Consider the following 19,584-nt stretch of genomic DNA (forward strand, 5'->3'; position numbering starts at 1 on the left):
AGGCTCTCATGAGAAAGGGTGCAGGGTGCCGAAGGGTGCCGAGAGGGGACTCCTGGGGCCGTGGGAGCCTCATGGTTCTTACCCCTGGACTCCCAGACTGCCAGGGTCCCTTCCTCCAGAGCCCGGTCACCTAAGGCCTGAGCCCCCGGAAAGAGGGAGGAGGGTCGATTTCAAATACCCCCAGCCCCGCCTCTTCCCCCTGCCCACTCAGCTTCCTCTCTCTGCGAGGAACACTTTCACTTCCTGCTACTCCAGGCCTCCCCTCGGAGAACAGGTAGGGGTCCCCAGGGACTGAGCAGCTGGCATCATCACCCCCCCACTGACCCACTGCCTCCCTGAGGTATCAGGCAGCTGCCGCCGTCCCATCCTGCCCAGCACCACCCATCTCCTTCTCCCCTTCTCATGGGACCCAGGCAAGCATCTGTCTCCCTCCCCCCACCCCTCCTGACTGCTCTCCCCTGGCCAGGGCACCTGCTCTCTGTCCCCCACTTCCTAATGCCCTGGTCAGTGGGCTGATTGATTTGTTTAGCTGTTTATTTTCCATCCCCTGTACCCACCCCAAGAAGAATGGAGGCCCCTGGGAGCAGGGGCCTATTCTGCCCATCACCCTCTTCCTCAGGCACCTTTTTACCCTACTCTGGGCCTGTACTCAATAAATATTCGTTGGATGTATGGGTGCACGGATGGATGGATGGATGCATGGATGGACCTAGGACTCCTACTCCTGGGACTGCTGCAGGGAAAATATTTTAGAATGCCCACCTTAACTGATAACCCACTGTAGGACTCTCTACCTGGTTAGAAGGGTTGGGGTCCGATGGATAGAGGGACAGATGTGTGATAAAGCAAAAAGAATAATAGTAACATCTAGGTAGCGGGTATGTGGATGTTCCCTGTAAAATTATTTCAGCTTTTCTGAATGTTTTAAATCTCTCATAATAAAACGTTGGGAGAAAATATCTGAGGGCTCCTCTGTGGTCTGGGAAGGGAGGGAGAGGAAATGTGGTATAACATTTGTCACCGTTACAGAGTGCCTGCTGTGGGCAGAGCCCTTTTCCGGGCACTGTATTTTGACAAGGTTGTTAGTTAGCTGGTCCACATTCATAAGGCTGCACCGGATGTTATAATCTGAAATATTACCCTACCGCTTGGTAAATAGCTATCAGTTTGAGTCATCTTCCTCCCCCACTACGTCAAGACTCAAGACTCCTGGGATCCCCAGATCGCCCCACCATCCAGCAAATAAAGAATTAATACCTGGCACAGCAACGGGTCTCAAGTCCATTCTGATTGGTCAAGGTCTCTGCCATGCGGGTTGTAAATAGACTTATCTTCCTCCCTGCCAGAGGCCAGACCATGGCTCACTGGCCTTCTGCAACCTGATGATGATGGTACAGCCAGAGGACAAGGCCTCAGCAGGCCCCACCGATGGGGAGAGGTGAGGGCTGCTGGGGCTGTCTCCAGCTCCTGCCCCTGGATTCAGAAGCCCCTTCCATCCAGTTCCCACCCGCCACAGGACCCAGAACCCCATCTCTGACCCTTTGCCCCTGGGCTTCCCCTTCCTGTACCTTTGACCCCATCTCAGTGTCCAACTGCCTTCCTCTGTCCCCTGGTCTCCTGGTCCCTGCGTGTCCCAGACTAATCCCATCACAGGCGAATGGAGCAGTTGAGACCCCCTTAAGAGTCCTTGGGACCCCAGAGCCACTCCTTCGCCTTCAGAGGACATGGGGGGTGTGGCAGATCCCAGAGCTGGATGCCCAGGATGCAAAAGCCCTTCTGGAGCTGTGGCCACCAGGGGTAAGTGCTCACAGCCGGGGACCCTCTCTGACCCTCCCCATGACACTCTGAATCAGTTCGGACCCTGCTGGTTGCTAGTGACAACCACAACACAGACCAGGCAAACTGAAAGGCTACTTATTGATTCAAATGACTGAAAAGCCCAGAAGTAAAAGTAATTTCAGGAATGTCTGGATCCTGAACATCAGACAATGTATACATTTCTCTTCATTCCACTTCTTGGCTTTGTTTTTCTGTTTTTCCCTTTTTTTTTGTTTGTTTTTGTTTTGCCACAAGGCTTGTAGGGTCTTAGTTCCCTGGCCAGGCGTTGAACCTGGGCCCTCAGCAGTGAAAGCGCAGAATCCTAACCACTGGACCGCCAGGGAATTCCCTTGGCTTTGCTTTAAACTGCAGGGAATTCTACATATTTGGGGATGCAAGTAAACACTTGTTCTATAATAGCTTAGATAAATAGGCATTTATCTTTCTAACATAACCAGAAAGGTAGCTGCAGGCTCCAGTTCTGCTCCTCGGGTGACATCAAGGCCATCTTCTCTGCAATTCTCCTGGACTTCCCTCATGGTCGTCCAGTGGCTGCCCCAGACCCAAGCACATGTGTGCACTCCAGGCAGGAGGAAGGCAGAAAGGAGGCACCAGTTGCATTGTTTTCTTTTACTAGGAAAAACAAAAGCCTTCACAATTGATTCAGAATATACGGATAAGGCCCAGGTAGCAACATTTTTAAAAGCTCACCTGGGAGTTATACAGAGGTGAGAACCACTGCCTACATCAATCATTATCCATCTTCTATGGCTGGGCCTATTAATGCCCTGAATAAAGCTGGAGTTCTGCAAGGAATAGGGAATAGATCTGGATAAAGCAACTAACAGGTATACCACAGTTTCCTCCTCAGGGAGGCTTTCTCTTTGTAGTTAGAGAGATGGCTGGCCCCAGCTCAGGGCCACATCTCACCAGCTTAGCAACCTCAGTGTAAAAAGAGGCCTCTTTCCAAAGAGCTCCAGCAAAAATCCTGTGGAAGATTTCCATTGGCTGAGCTTGGTGCACGTGCCCATCTCTGAACCAATCACAGTGGTCAGAGAACACTGTCAATCCTATTGGCTAGGTCAGGTCATGGACCCACCCCTAGGGCTTGATGGAGAGTTAGTCACCCACAGGACCTAGAGTAGAGAGTGGAGTAGAGAGTTTTCTAAAGGAAATTTGAGGTGTGGAACCCAAAATAAGGGCAATGGATGCTAGGCAGGCACAAATCCTCTTCAAGCTGAACTTTGCCTCCATTCCCCCAGAGTTTCCTGGTCATAGGACATGATCCCAGACAGGTCCTTGTGTTGAGGACAGGACCTTCACCAGGGGAAATCAACACCTACCAGATCCTGAAGCTTCCTGGAGGTGAGGAGCCTATACCCCCAAGTTTGCAGTCCACAGCAAATTTATCACCAAGATTGGTCAGTTTTAATTCTAAAATATCTCCTGAATCTCCCCAATGCTCTCTACCTCCATCACCCTAATCCTAGCCACCATCACCTCTTGCCCAGACAATTTCAGTAGCCTCCTCTCTGGTCTTCCTGCTCCCACCCTTTTCTTCCATTCTGAACACGGCAGCCAGAGTGATATTTTCAAACATCAATCAGATGTTATACATTCCTGCCCTAAACCCTGCAAAGGACATGCAACATCTTTAGATAAACATTAAACTCCTTACAGCCCATCATGGCCTATAAGGTGATGAATGATTAGCTCCTGCCCACCTCTCCATCTACAGCCCTTCATTCTCTCTACTCTAGACACACTGTTTTCTCTGTTTCTTGAGCATGCTAAATGTGTCCCAACTTCAGGGCCTTTGTATTTGTTTTTCCTGCATGAATGCCCTTCCTTGAATGGTTAGTTTAGTCTCCATCGTTTAGGCCTCTGTAGAAATGTAATCTTCCTTGGCCACCACAGCTAATGAGAGCCCTGGTCACTTTCAATCACTCCATTTCATTCATAGCACTCAATACATTATACACTTACCTTTATTTGTTTACTCATTCATTTTTGTCTCCCTCCACTAAAAGGTAAACTACAGGAAGACAGAGAATGTATCTGCCTTTTGACAACTGTATCCCTAGTGCCTGAAAATGAATAGGTGCTCAATAAATATTTGTCTAATGAATGAATCCTATTTGGTGGCATAAGTGGAATGCAAGCCTAAAGTCACAGGAAAAGATAGGGACTGCAAGGGTAGAAATTTCCTTGTTCTGAAGGTTCTTGGGGGACCTGCAGGACTGGGGAAGAGAGAGTCCCAGGGAAAAGAAGGCTGCTACCCCTCAAGTTTTCTAACTTGTTCCTCCTTGCCCTCTCCCCGCAGGTGTGTCTCTGGAGTCCTCTAACCTCTGCATGTCAGACCTGCCCCATCTCCTGGCCTTCCTATCAGCCAGCAGGTACAGGTCACCTTTCCAAAGGGCTAAGGGGGATCCTTCCCTATGACACCTCACCCATACTGTGACTCCTCATTTTTTCTCAGGGATGTTTTGCCCAGAACACTGCTCTTGCCCCCTCCCACTCTAGGGCCTGGAGACCAAAACACAGGTGAGGCATGATTCTCTAATGGAGGAAGAGGCCACCTTTCCACCTCCTTAGTCCAGGAGGATGGTACTTGAGGGACCAAACTACAGGGTTCGAGGGAAGATAAGGCTGGGGTTTGAGAAAGGTGGGGGGGGTGCTCGACTCCTGGGCCCGAATGAGGAGGTGCCAGGGACCAAGCCTCAGTTCTTCCAGTAATGAAGCTGGACACTAAGGCTGGCCCCTTGGACACCTGGGACACCTCACTTCTGCTGGCCCCCAGATCCTCTGCAGATTGGCAGCATCCAACTCAACACCTCAGGGAGGGTGTTCTTTGTGGTGAACAAGCTCTACCTGGAGACCCACAGAGGGTGGGAGATGGAGCAGACGCCCCCAGAGACAACTCCAGAGACTGCCGAGAGACATGGTCCAGGTTAGATGAGCAGGGCCCCGGGCCCCTGAGGGATGAAGGAGCTGCTGCCACTGTTTTGTGGAACTCAACCCTCTCTCCCCATCAGCCCCCAGGACCCCAGCCCCTCACCAGGTCTCCTGGGTGGAAGGCCCACTCAGCCCAGAAGTACACCATCCTAGGCCAGCTCTGGCCAGCCTGGTGGAAGAGAAGAAGGAGGATGACTACAAAGATGAAGAAGAGGGAGCTGAGGATGCGCTCACGCGTCACATCCGGGCTCTAGCCAGGGCCCGGAGCAGCTACGTGGCCAGGCAGTTCCGGGGCTTTCGGGTGCGCCTCACCTCAGAGGCTGAAGGTCCCCACAGGCCTGGGGACCCGGCCACAGAGCTGCTTCAGGATATGCGGCACCTCCTTGCTGACCTCCAAGATCACTTAGCAAAGGACCCCGATGTCAGGGCTGTCTTTGAGAGCAGGGCTCCCGGGGCCCCCCAGAAGGACGAGGATCTAGGTAATGAGGAGGGCTGAGAGGGAACTTAGGGCCACTCTCCCAACCCGCACAGGTTCACGTTTGCCATCTCTTGGCCCTACATAGGTGTTCACACCCAACTTCCTTCTCTCCATCTGTGTGCATACCTGTTTCCTTTTCTACTCACACGCCCTTTCCTACATGTAATAATACCTATTCTGTTCACCACTGCTCCATCTCACACACGTGTGACAGCCATACTCTCTCTCCCACGCGCTCGTTCACACCCAGGCTCCTTCCACACGTGCTCACACCTAAGTCTACACAAGTGGGTGGCCACAGGCTAGGAAGGTGTTGCTGTTGGCGAGGATGGGTCGCTGGAGAGAGAGGGTAGGCATAGGTCAGCCTGACGACCCTTCCTTCACCCATCTCAACCCCTGCAGGCCCCGCGGTGGAGGCGGCCCTGTGCCGGGCGGTGCTGGCGCCTCTGAAGCCGGCCCTGTGGACTCGACTCCGCACGCTCCGCGCCCCAGCTCTGCGGCAACTGCGGCGGCGACAGATAGCCCTGCGGGCGGAGGCGGGGCCTCCGGGAGCTCAGGGGGCGGGGCATGAGAGGCGGGGCCCCGTCCCCGCCCTGCGAAGCCGCATCCACGCGCGCCTGGCGCGCCTCCACTCAGCCTGCGCCCCACGCCGCAAGGTGTCGCTCCTGCTGGCGGTGTGCAGTGACGTCTACGAGGGCCTGGCTCGGGACGAAAACCAAGGTAAAGGAGGAGTCTTGAGTCTACCTGAATGTGGAGTGGCTTGAGGGTTACAGGAGCCAGGTAGAAGGCTCCCGTGCACACGTGGAGGGGAAGATGGCATGCTCTAGCAGGAGGCGTCTACGCGGGCCGCGGGAATCTAGTAACGGGCGTTTGCATGCCCGGCAAAGTGGAAGGGCAGCCAGCACTTGCGGTTCTGGGGATCGGATGGAAGGTGCCTGCACGCCCCGTCCACCCCAGAGCCTGTCCTCCGGCTCCCCTAGAGCCCCTGGGGGCCGACGCCTTCCTGCCAGCGCTAACAGAGGAACTAATCTGGAGTCCGGACATTGGGGAGACTCAGCTTGACGTGGAGTTTCTCATGGAGCTCTTGGATCCGGACGAGCTACGGGGAGAGGGTGACGCCCCAGCCCCAGAACGCCGGGACCCAAGAGGGGGCGCCCTAGGCCGCCCGCCTGCAGCGGGAGGGAAGGCGGTCAACCTGCAGGGAGCCTGCAGGCGGCCAGGGAACCTGAGGGGGCTGCACTGACCTCCCCTTCTTGCCCCTAGCCGGGTACTACCTGACCACGTGGTTTGGGGCCCTGTACCACATTGCCCACTACCAGCCTGACACGGGCCGCGCGCCCCAGGGGCTCAGCTCTGAGGCCCGGGCCTCCCTGCGCCAGTGGCACCGCAGGCGGACGCTGCATAGACAGAGCCCCACCGAAGCCCAGGTGATCGCCCCTCTGGACTGCGGGTGGAGGGGAGGGCTGGGTCTGTTGCCTTTCTGACCCAGGCTCCTGCCTCTCCCCACAGGCCAAGTTGCCCTTTGAGGAACCATGGGCAATAGAGATTGTGCAAGAGGCCAGTGATGATTAGAGTCTCAGACCCTTCTGCTCCGCAAGCAAGATTCGGGAGGCACCTAGGGCAGCACCAACTTCTGACCCCTGTAGTTTAGACTAGAGGCAGCAAGAAGGAGGGGCTCCCAGGAAAAGGAAACGGGTCTGAGGGAAGACCTCTGAGCCTTTGCATTGGCTGTCCCTGCTTCCTGGAATGCCATTCCCGGATATCCACACTGCTCCTTCCCTCCCTTCCTTCAGATCTTTAGGCAGATGTCACCTTCTCAGTGAGGCTCTCTTCCAGACACCCCTGTCTAAAACCACAGCTTCTCTGGCTTGCCCTTTCTGTGGTAAACAGAATAATGCCCCCCCAAGATGTTCACCCCCTAATCTCCATACTCTGTGAATATGTTACCTTAAGTGGTAAAAGGGACTTTACAGATGTGATTAAATTAAGGATCTTGGACTTCTCTGGTGGTCCAGGGGTTAAGACTCCGCGCTTCCACTGTGGGAGCTGGGGGTTCGATCCCTGGTGGGGGAAGTTCCGCATACCGTGGGGTGCGGCCAAAAAAAAAAAAAAATTAAGGGTCTTGTGATGGGAAGATTACCCTGGATTCAGGTGGGCCCGATGTAATCCCCAGGGTCCTTATTAGAGGGAGGCAGTGGGGTCAGATTCAGAGGAAGAGATGTGATGATGCAAGCAGAGGTCGGAGTGATGTGTCCAGGAGCCAAACAATGTAGGCATCCTCTAGAAGCTGAAAAAGACAAGGAATGGATTTCCCCCTGGAACCTCCAAAAGGAACTCAGCTTTCGATTTTGTTTTTTTGTAATTAAAGTATAGTTAATTTACAATGTTGTGTTAGTTTCAAGTGTACAGCAAAGTGATTCAGTTATGTATATATATATTCTTTTTCAGATTCCTTTCCATTATAGGTTATTACAAAATATTGAGTATAGTTCCCTGTGCTATACAGTAGGTCCTTGTTGTTTACCTATTTTATGTATAGTAGTGTATATATATTAATCCCAAACTCCTAATTTATCTCTCCCTCCCTCCCTACCTCTGCTATCCCTTTTGGTAACCATTAGTTTGTTTTCTATGTCTGTGAGTCTCTTTCTGTTTTGTAAATAAGTTCATTTGTATCTTTTTGGGGGGAAGGGATTCCACATATAAGTGATACCACATGACATTTGTCTTTCTCTGTCTGACTTACTTCACTTAATATGATAATCTCTAGGTCCACTCAAGTTCAGCCTTTGATTTTAGACCCTAAGACACATTTTGGACATCTGACCTTTAGAACTGCAACAGGTAATAAATGGGTGTTTTTTTAAGCCACTAAGTTTGTGGTAATTTGTTACAGCAGCCATAGGAAACACTCCCCTACCCTGATCTTTTTTTTTCCATAGAAGCTTTCACTTCCAATCATTCCATATAATATACTTATTTACTGTGTTAATTGTCCATAATCTTCTCCCTCCCCTTAGGACAGTGCTGTCCAATAGAAATAGAATACAAGCTACACATGTAATTCTAAATACTCTCATAGCTACATTAAAACATAAAAAGAAAAAAAAAAGAGAAAAATAAAAAAAAATAAAAAGAAACGAGTGAATTTAACTTTAATAACATATCCGATTTAACCCATTATATCCCTTCAACATGTAATCAATATTTTTGAATTATTGAGATATTTAACATTCTTTTTGTGTGTATCCTAAATCTTCAAATTCCAGTGTGTTTTACACTGCAGCACATCTCAAGTGCTCAATAGCCACTCAGGGCCTGTAGCTACCATTTTTAGACAGTGAGTACAGCCGTAGGACGTCAGCTCCAGGAGGCTGTGGATCTCTGTTCTGTTCATAGCTGTATCCTCAGTGCCTAGAAAAATGCCTGGCACACAGTAGGTGTTCAATAAATACTTGTTCAATGAACACATTTTCTGTGGTAGGCTGAAAATGGCTCCCCGCAAAGATATCCATGTCCTAATCTCTGGAATCCGTGAATGTTACCTTATTTGGAAAGGGGTCTTTGCAGATGTTATCAAATTAAGGATTTTTTTTCCCCACGCCCTGAGGCTTGCGGGATCTTAGCTCCCAGACCAGGGATTGAACCTGGGCCCATGACAGTGAAAGCGCTGGGTCCTATCCACTGGACCTCCAGGGAAGTCCCAAATTAAGGATTAAAATGGAGGGATTATCCTGGAATATCGAGGGGGGCTCTAAACGCAACCACATGTGTCCTTATAAAAGGAAGGCAAAGGAAGACTTGACACAAACAGGAGAAGGCACTATAAAGGCAGAGCAGAGAGAGATCTGAAAATGTTGGCCTTGCAGATTGGAGTGATGTGGCCACAAGCCAAGGAACACTTTCCAGAAGCTGGAAGAGGCAAGGAACGGAGCCTGCAGAACAAGTGTGGCCCAGCTGACACCTTGATTTCAGCCCAGTGATACTGATGTTTAATTTCTGGCCTCCGGAACTGGAGGAGAATAAATTTCTGTTGTTTTAAGCCACCGAGTTTGTAGTCATTCGTTACACCAGCCCCAGGAAACTTACAGAGTCTCAGCACTATTAATGAAAAGGAAAAATAAGAGTAGAATTAATACTCAACCTCATTCCAGCAACAAGGACATTTGTCTACTAGAAAAATAGGAAAATCCCTCTTAATCCATCTAATGAAGAGATGCATTGCCATTAAAATTTTACATTTTATAATGATCAAAATACTGTAATTTTAGATGTCAACTGAAAAATGTCCCAGGGAATAGAGTTTTTTCACAATTGTTTTTGAAAGCCAAGAACCTTGAGGATGGCTGCATTGGGCAGTGAAGCAGGAAGAAGGGATTGGAGAGACTGCAGGACACAGTATCTGATCTTATGTTCATACAGCACTGAGGGGGGTGGTCAGACCCCAGGAGATGGGAGGGGTCATGTCCTGTAAGAAGGAGCTGACCTCCAGGGCAAGCAGGGCATCAAGAATTTCATTGATTTATTATGTGTTTATGTATGTACGTATGTATTTATTTATTTTAAATTGTAGCAAAAATATATAATTTACGCTCTTATCTTTTTTAAATTTTTATTTATTTATTTTTGGCTGTATTGGTTCCTCGTTGCTGCAGGCGGGCTTTCTCTAGTTGGGGCGAGCAAGGACTAGTCTTCGTTGTGGTGCACGGGCTTCTCCCTGCAGTGGCTTCTCTTGTTGCGGAGCACGGGCTCTAGGCGCGTGGGCTTCAGTAGCTGTGGGTCGTGGGCTTAGTTGCTCCACAGCCTGTGGGATCTTCCCAGACCAGGGCTCGAACCCATGTTCCCTGCATTGACAGGCAGATTCTTAACCACTGCGCCACCAGGGAAGTCCCTACACTTTTTTCTTTTTCTGTTTGTTTGTTTTTGTTTTTTGGCCATGCCGCATGTGGCATCTTAGTTCCCCAACCAGGGATGCGACCCGAACCCACTGCACTGGAAGCTCAGAGTCAACTACTGGACCACCAGGGACATCCCCCATCTTACACATTTATAAGTGTGCAGTTCAGTAGTATTAACTATATTCACATTGTTGTGTAACAGATCCCTGGAACGTTTTCATCTTTTAAATCTAAAACTACCCATTGAACACAGCTCCTATTTCCCCTTCCCCCCAGCATCAGGCAACCACCGTTCTAATTTCTGTTCCCATGATTTTGACACCTCTAGATATCTCATGTAAGTGAAATCATACAGCATTTGTCTCTTGGTGAACTGGTTTATTTCACTAAGCATAAAGTCCTCAAGCCTCATCCATGTTGTAGCATAGGACAGGATTTCCATCTTTTAAACTTTTTTTTTTTTTTTTGCAGTACGCGGGCCTCTCACTGCTGTGGTCTCTCCCGCCGCGGAGCACAGGCTCCAGATGCGCGGGCCCAGCGGCCATGGCTCACGGGCCCAGCAGCTCCACGGCATGTGGGATCCTCCCAGACCGGGGCACGAACCCGTGTCCCCTGCATCGGCAGGCAGACTCTCAACCACTGCGCCACCAGGGAAGCCCTAAACTTTTCTTTTTTTTCTTTCTTTCTGGCTGTACCACACGGCATGCGGGATCTTAGTTCCCCGACCAGGGATCAAACCCATGTCCCTGGTAGTTGAAGCGTGGAGTCTTAATCGCTGGACCACCAGAGAAGTCCCCCATCTTTTAAAAGACTGAATAACATTCCATTGTTTGTATATATCACATTTTGTTTATCTCGTCATCCTTCTGTGGACAACTGGGTTGCTTCCACCTCTTGACTATTGTAATACTGCAATGAACAAGAGGGTGCAAATATCTTTTTTGAAATCTTGCTTACATTTCTTTTGGATGTATACCCAAAAGTAGCATAGCCAGATCATATGGTAATTCTATGTTTAATGTTTTACAACAGTTTTTAATTTAATTAAAATTAATTTTTTAACAGTTTATCTCTAGGCTGTTTTCCTGAACAGCTGCACTACTTTACATTCCGACCAAGAATGCACAAGGGTTCTGATTTCTCTCTACCTCCATGCCAACACTTACTTTTCTCTTTTTTGGATAGTAGCCATCCTAATGGGTGTAAGGTGATTACCACTGTAGTTTGGGCTTGCATTTTCCTAATGATTAGTGACGTTAGGCATCTTTTCATATGCTTGCTGGCCATTTGTACATCTTCTTTGGAGAAACGTTTATTCAAGTCTTTTGCCCATAATTAAATCGGGTTATTTGTTTTGCTGTTGTTGTTGAGTTGTGGAAGCTCTTTATATCCTGCGTGAGTATGTCTTGTGGACAGCCCCACTTGCTGGATTTGTCTGATGTTTCTTCACGATTAGATTCCAGTCCTGCAGTTAAATGAAGAATACTGTGGAGGTGAGGCTTGGTCCTTCTCAGTACCTCCCATCAGGCACCCCGTGATCTGTGATGCTAAGTTTGCCCATTGAGTTAAAGAGTATATTAGTTTGATTGGACTGCTGTAGCAGAATACCACAGACTGGGTGGTTAAAGAACAGAGATTTGTTTTCTCATGGATCTGGAGGCTGGAAGTCTATTAAGGGGTCAGTAGGGCTGATTTCATTCTGAGGCCTCTCTCCTTGGCTTGAAGATGCCCATTTTCTCCCTTTGCTTCATATGGTCTTTCTTTTGTGTGTGTCTGTGTCCTAATCTCTTCTTCGTATAAGAACACCACTCACGTTGCATCAGGGCCTGCCCATATGATTTCATTTTCACCTCTTAAAGGCTTTTTCTCCAAACATAGTCACATTTGGAGGTACTGGGGGTTAGGACTTCAACATATGAGTTTGGTGGGGACACACAGTTCAGCCCATAATAGGAAGTGACTGTCAGATTTCTTCCCATTTGAATTATGATGTTATCCGTAGGTGGTACATTGAGACCCTGTGAATAACCTGTCCCCCAACAACTTTTTTACCCAATGCTTTCAGCACCTTTTTTTTTTTTTTTTAGATATTGGGGGTAGGAGTTTATTAATTTATTAATTTATTTTTGCTGTGTTGGGTCTTCGTTTCTGTGCGAGGGCTTTCTCTAGTTGCGGCAAGCGGGGGCCACTCTTCATCGCGGTGCGCAGGCCTCTCACTATCGCGGCCTCTCTCGTTGCGGAGCACAGGCTCGAGACGCGCAGGCTCAGTAGTTGTGGCTCATGGACCTAGTTGCTCCGCAGCATGTGAGATCCTCCCAGACCAGGGCTCGAACCCGTGTCCCATGCATTAGCAGGCAGATTCTCAACCACTGCGCCACCAGGGAAGCCCCACCTCTTTTTGATCCTTGCTGAATCATTGGATTTATTTGTACTATTATATTCTATTCATGGCTGTTTTCCACTTCCTGGAGTAAAATGATGTTTCCTGTATAAATAAATGTGTTGAATTTTTTAAAAAAACAGTGAATCGATTTAAAGAAAATGATTCAGTAGCTAAGCGTACGGGTGATGCGTGGATACGAGGCAAAGTATGGGAAAGTGAGACCAAATGGCTGGTGTTTGGGGTATCACTGGTTTAGGGCTTTGGCTACACTTCGGAGCTCTGGGCTTCGTGCTGGATGCTTCCTCTTGGCCTCCCATTCCCACGGTGTCCCAAACTGGCCACAGCATCTCCCTGAAGCCCATTCCTTCTAGTGCCCATCTCAGGGGGCCCCCCGATCCCCTGGTCCCTAGGCCAGCCAAAGCCTGAGCCTCGTCCTGCACCCTTCCTCTCCCCACTCCCTCCCACCCCATCCTCCCTTTCCACAGCCCCATCCTGGTCCAGCCCCAGCCTCCCTCTGCCTCCTGGTTCCAAGTCCTGGGGATCCTCTGCGATACCCACCCACGTGGCAGCCAGAAGGGAATTTTAAAAATAGATCTCAGAGGTCTATCTCTCAGACCAGAAATTAGGTTTGCAAGAAACACTATTTTATTTTTTATTTAGAGAGATACACATTCCATAGGCAGAATGTGGACCGTCTCAGGTGGCGTGGGGGGTAGTTGGTTTTTAAAGGCTGGGTAATTTCATATGCTAATGAGTAGAAGGAATATTCTAACTATTTTGGGGAAGGGGCAGGGGTTTCCACGAATTGGGCCACTGCCCATTCTTTGACCTTTTTTGGTCAGCCTCAGAACTGTCATGGCACCTGTGGGTGTGTCTTTTAGCATATGCTTATGTATTACAATGAGCATATAATGGGGCTCAAGGTTTATGGGAAGTCACATCTTCTGCCATCTCTGGCCTAGTTGATTCTAACTAGTTTTTGTTGTATTCTCAAATGGCTGCGTCATTCTTTTAACAGTTGTGCCCTGCCCCCGTCCCTCCTGCCTCACCTGGAACGTCTTCCCCAGACGCACGCTTGTCTGACTCCCTTGTGTTTTGCAGGGCTTTGCTCAACTATCACCTTTTCTATGACTTCTCAAAAAGTACAGCCTCCCTTCCTGTTTTATTGTTAATCTTGTTAGGGAGCTGTTGACCAAAACCGCCCAGCTTGGCCAGGCAGGATGATAACCGCTTGCCAGAGTTGTCTCACAACAGAAGGTCCTAGTAAAGAACGAGGTGCTGCCACTGAAAACTAACTGGGAGAATTCGGGAGGGGCTGAAAGGAGGGAGGACGTGCCCGCCCATAGTATCTCTCGTAAAACCAGCCCAGAAAAGTTTGGGAGGGGCCAAAAGGTGGAGGGAAGAGATGATATATCCTGCCAACCTCCCAGAAACGCTCACACTGGAATCCATCTAGGCTGAGTGATGTGCGCGCCACCAGGAAGGACCCTGAGTCAAAATGATTGGCCAGGGACAACCTGGAAACTAACCCTATTATAAAACCAGAGACTGTGAGCCACGTGGCAGAGCAGTTCTCCTGGGTTCCCTAACCCTGCTGCTCTCCCCCCGGATGCCCCTCTCCAATAAAGTCTTTTGCTTTGCAGCGTGTATTTCTCCTCGGACAATTCATTTCTGAGTATTAGACAAGAGCCCTCTCTTGGGCCCTGGAAGGGGTCCCCCTTCCTGCAACAATCTGATACTATATATCAATGGTTTGCAACAGCAACTTGTTAAAAATGCAAATTCTAGAAATAAACCCTGGCATGTATGGTCAAATGATTTTCGACAAGGGTGTCCATATCATGCAATGGGGAAAGGACAGTCTTTTCAACGAATGGTATTGGGGAAACTGGATGGATATCCATGTGCAAAAAAGAATGATGTTGGACCCTTATCTAACACCCTATATAAAGATTAACCTAAAATGGATCAAAGACCTAAATGTCAAAACTATAAAACTCTTAGAAGAAAACATAGGGGAAAAGCTTCATGATATTGGATTTGGCAATAATTTCTTGGGTGTGATGCCAAAAGAAGGGGCAACAACAAAAAAAAGTTAATTGGACTACATCAAAATTTAAAAGTGTGCATGAAAGGAAACAATCAACAGAGTGTTACATCAACCCACGGAATGGGAGAAAATATCTGCAAATCATAAAGGGTCAATATCCAGAATACGTATAGAATTCCTAAAACTCAGCAAAAACCCCACAAAAATCCAATTTTATTTGTTTGTTTGTTTATTTATTTATTGGCCACGCTGCATGGCTTGCGGGATCTTAGTTTCCCGACCAGGGATCGAACCCGGGCCCGGTGCCCCCAGCTCTCCCCTGGGCAGTGGAAGCACAGAGATCCTAACCACTGGACTGCCAGGGAATTCCCTACAATCCAATTTTTAAATGAGCAAAGGACTTAAATAGATATTTCTCCAAAAAAGATATGCAAGTGGCTGATAGGCACATGAAAAGATAATAAACGTCACTAATAATTAGGGAAATGCAAATCAAAGCCACTATAAGCCACTATTTCACGCTCATTAAGGGACAATGTATGTTTTGCCTGTTTATTCTCTGGCTCCCCCCACCCCCCAGCACAGATAATAGCTAATGCTTAGTGGCTTGTATGCCTGTTGGCGGAGGTCATCAAGAGGACACACGTGACTGCCAGTTGACCTGAGAGCTGGGCCCGGGCAGTCAGAGTCTCCTCACCCGCTCCCCTGTCCTTGGAATGTACGCTGCCCACTCTTCCCACAGTGGGAGCTGTTCCAAAGACACAGCCTTGGGAGAGAAGGGTTTTGTTGAGACCATCTCGACGGTATGTGTGACTGAGCCCAGTTAAGGCCTCTGTATATAAACTCTGAAGATTCTGGCAGGTGGGTAAGGAGATCTACTTATCTTGTGGCTGCCCAAGATATGAAAAAAGTTCGTATGAACTTTCCCTTGCTTCTTAAACCTGCCATCTACCAATCTGGACATGCCTCTTTCTTGGGTCTCTCCTTGCCTTCTGTGTACAGGGGCCAGTTTGCAAACCAACAATGCCACAACCTTAGGAGGTAAAGATTGTATTATCAGCACCCCCTTTTAACAGAATAAGACTCAGAGATAAGGGGTCTTGCCAAGGCCACATAGCTAGGAAATGGCAGAGCCAGGATTTGGACCAGGCCATCTGGCTCCTCAGCACGTGTGTGGCCCCAACCTAGAAAACCAAATCATCTGGGCTGAGAGAGGATAAGTCAAACATCATCTCCCCGAGGGTGGGAATTTTGTGTGCCTTGTTCACTGCTGAATCCCCAGTGCCTAGAACAGGGTCCGGCACAAAGCAGTACCCAGTAAATATTTGTCAAATGAAGGAATAAATGAATTAAAATAAATACTAAATTTTCAGCCGGTTTTTATTGTTGTTGTTGTTAATAGTAATAGTAGTTGGACACCGTGGTACAACTACTTTGGAAAATAACTTTTCTTTAAAAGTTAAATATATACCTACCACATGATCCAGACATTCCACTCCTAGGTATATACACTAAAAAAATGAAAACATATCCACACAAACACGTGTACATTGATGTTCATAGCACCTTTATTTGTATAATTGCCAAAAAATGCAAACAACACAAACGTCCATCAGTGGGTGACTTGATAAACAAATTGTGGTGACTTGATAAATAAACTATTCCACACAATGGAACAGCACTCAGAAATAAAATGAATGGGCTTCCCTGGTGGCGCAGTGGTTGAGAGTCTGCCTGCCGATGCAGGGGACACGGGTTCGTGCCCCGGTCTGGGAAGATCCCACATGCCGCAGAGTGGCTGGGCCCGTGAGCCATGGCCGCTGAACCTGCGCATCCGGAGCCTGTGCTCCGCAACGGGAGAGGCCACAACAGTGAGAGGCCCGCGTACTGCAAAAAAAAAAAAAGAAAGGAAAAAAAAAGAAATAAAAAGGATGAATTATTGTTAAACATGTATGAATCTCAAAATAATTATATTGAATGAAAAAAGCCAGACATGAGAGTACATACTATATAATTCCATTCTAGAAAATGCAAACTAACCAACAGTGATAGAAAGTAGATTAGTGGTTGTCTGGGGATGTGTGTGTGGAGGGGTGAGGGATGAAGCGTTTATCAAGAGGCAGGGGGAAATTTGGAGATGATGGATATATTCATTACCTTTTTAGTCATTATCTTCTTTTTTTTTTGATGTTCTTGAGAATTTATATTTTATTTATTTATTTTTAAATTTTTATTTTTTTCATGGTTAAGCCATTCATTCTTCTTTTTTAAATGTATTTATTTATTTTAATTAAAAAGAATTTTTTGGGGGGCCGCACTGCGTGGCTTGCAGGATCTTAGTTCCCTGACCAGGGATCAAACCTGCGCACCCTTGCAATGGAAGCACGAAGTCTTAACCACTGGACTGCCAGGGAAGTCCCCTCTTTTTATTTTTTTAATTTTTAAATTTTTTAAAAATTAATTTATTTTATTTGTAATTTATTTTTGGCTGCGTTGGGTCTTCATTGCGGGCTTCTTCTAGTTGCAGCGAGCGGGGGCTACTCTTTATTGCAGTGCACGGGCTTCTCATGGCAGTGGCTTCTCTTGTTGTGGAGCATGGGCTCTAGGCGCGGGCTTCAGTAGCTGTGGCACACAGGCTCACTAGTTGTGGCTCGCGGTCTCTAGAACGCAGGCTCAGTAGTTGTGGCGCACGAGCTTGGTTGCTCCGCGGCATGTGGGATCTTCCCGGACCAGGGATTGAACCCGTGTCCCTAGGGATCTTAGTTCCCTGACCACGGATCAAACCTGCGCACGCTTGCAATGGAAGCACAGAGTCTTAACCACTGGACTGCCAGGGAAGTCCCCTCTTTTTATTTTTTAAATTGAAGTATAGTTGATTTACAACATCATGTTAGTTTCAGGTGTACAGCACAGTGATTCTGTTATATATTCTTTTTCAGATTCTCTTTTTAAATTTTTTTAAATTAATTAATTTTTTATTGAAGTATAGTTGATTTACAATGTTGTGTTAGTTTCAGGTGTACAGCAAAGCGATTCATATATATCTATATCTATCTATCTACATTTTTTTTCAGATTCTTTTCTCATATAGGTTATTATGAAATATTGAGTATAGTTCCTTGTGCTATACAGTAGGTGTCCTTGTTTCTTTTGGTCATTACTTGATTGTGGTGGCGGTTTCACAGGTTTATACATAAGTCAAAACTCATCAACCGTATTCTTTAAATATGTATGGTTTCTTGAATGTCAGGCATATCTCAATAAAGCTTGGGGAAAAATAAGTCACAACTGTGTGATGCAACTGAGAACTTTTCCTCTACCACAATGGCTTCACCCATTGACCCCTAAAGGCATCTGAGTTTTCAATCTGAGGCCCAATAGACCATGAAGATATTTCTGCTTGGAGCCCTGAAGAGGCTTTAAAAAAAGAAAAGAAAAGAAAGCTGGCCTATTTCTGCTTTGGGGCCTGTCACATTTCTCTCCTGAAACCCTGAGCCCACAGGGGACCAATTTCTTGACTAGGGAAGAAAAAAATGAGAATAGGCATAGGAAAAAAAAGAAGCCCAGCAGATGGGAACATGGCTAGCTACCCCACTCACAAGTAGGCAGGAAGAGAGTGGATATGGGGGGAGGGTGGCTGTAGTTCTCCCAGGAAGCAGGGAGAAAGTCACTGCTGAGAGTGACGAGGAAGACGCTGTTAGAGAGGTTTGAGGAGAAGATCTGATACATCATCTGGGAGAGTCAAGGGACCAGGGGCAGAGGCAAGATTCGTTAGGCAGCATTCCAAGTCGGTGGGTATGAATTTAAGGCGAGAGCAGTTAGCATGATTGTGTATTTTTTTCCATCCACATTCATCTGCACAGATGCAGGCATGCGATAGATGGAGTCTTAGATTTAACAAGGATTGTGGTTTTGCCAGATGAGTAGGGTGGAGAGGGGGAAGTGTGTAGAGAATGTGCGTAAGGGGGCGATTATAGTGGTTTGTCAAGGAATTTAATCTGTGTGAAGGTATGAGGGGGTGGAGGGGTCATGGAAACATGGTAGGGCTAATGGATTATCGGAGTTGAGCTTCTGAAGGGAGTGAACTAGAAAGACAGGTGACCGGGAAAGCGCAAGATGCATGAAACTGAGGTTCTAAAGAGGCTGTGGTAATTGAGACAAGGTCTAGGTGTGATCATGGGAGGGACACATAATACTGTACATCAACTATAATTTTTTTAAAAAATTATTGTTTTTTTAAAAAGTGTTTTTTCAAAAGGCTACAAGCCAGGGGAATCCCCACCTCCACCTGGATGGGCTTGCTGTAGGTGTTTGAGAGCAGTTATGCACACTCGCGACACTGATGTGGATGGCGGGTCCTGGGATGCCATGGAACAGGCCTGTGTCAAAGAGAGAGGGAGAAGAGATGCTCCTTAAAAAAGAAGCATCTCATAGTGGATAGAGGACCAAAAGGAGCTGGAGAGGTCGGCCACCACTATGAGCCCTGCAGTTGGGGTGGTTTTGAATCATGAGGAGTTTTGACCCCTCAGCCCATCCTCTGGGCTCTACTTTCAAAACAGATCCATAACCTGCTCACTTCAATCCCTCCACGGCCCCCATCCTGACCCCGTCCACCTTCTCCAGCTCATTCCCATTGAATTAGCCTCCTGTCTTCCTGCTCCCACCCCACCTCCCACAGTCTGTTTCCCACACCCACAGCATGCAGCCACAGGGCTCCTGTGAACACCTGAGCCAGATCAGGGCCCTTACCTGCTCGGAACCCTCCTGTGGCCTCACCTCAGAGTAAAAGTCAAAGTCCTCCCCTCCCCATGGCCCAGGAGGACCCTCACAGACTGCCCTCTCCCCCTTTTCTGATGTCATCACTTACCATTTACTCCTCCCTTCCTCTACTCCAGCCACAAAGGTCTCTAGCAATTCCTGGAACACACTAGGCACATTTCACCACAGGGCCTTTGCACTGGATGTTCCTTCTGCTTGGAATGCTCTTCCCCCAGTATCCACA

General features: G+C 47.9%; 1 protein-coding gene across 4 annotated transcripts; it reads left to right on the forward strand.

The window, feature by feature from the left end:
- The first annotated feature begins 50 nt into the window (after positions 1-50).
- On the forward strand, positions 51-9,297 carry RINL (Ras and Rab interactor like). Of its 4 annotated transcripts, XM_067720413.1 has the most exons (13): positions 51-274; positions 1,347-1,438; positions 1,638-1,797; positions 3,081-3,183; positions 4,142-4,214; positions 4,298-4,362; positions 4,619-4,768; positions 4,854-5,252; positions 5,654-5,971; positions 6,232-6,363; positions 6,515-6,678; positions 6,761-8,095; positions 9,121-9,297. In XM_067720413.1, the coding sequence occupies exons 2-12, from the start codon at positions 1,383-1,385 to the stop codon at positions 6,821-6,823; spliced, it is 1,683 nt and encodes a 560-aa protein (XP_067576514.1). In that variant the 5' UTR covers positions 51-274; positions 1,347-1,382; the 3' UTR covers positions 6,824-8,095; positions 9,121-9,297. The 4 variants fall into 4 exon arrangements, with proteins under 4 accessions (XP_067576514.1, XP_067576513.1, XP_067576512.1 ...); XM_067720412.1 differs by having other exon boundaries at positions 51-1,797; positions 9,037-9,297; XM_067720411.1 differs by having other exon boundaries at positions 51-1,797.
- The last annotated feature ends 10,287 nt before the right edge of the window (positions 9,298-19,584 follow it).

This window comes from Pseudorca crassidens, chromosome 20 (genome assembly GCF_039906515.1).
Source record: "Pseudorca crassidens isolate mPseCra1 chromosome 20, mPseCra1.hap1, whole genome shotgun sequence".
In the NCBI taxonomy this organism is placed as follows: Eukaryota; Metazoa; Chordata; class Mammalia; order Artiodactyla; family Delphinidae; genus Pseudorca; species Pseudorca crassidens.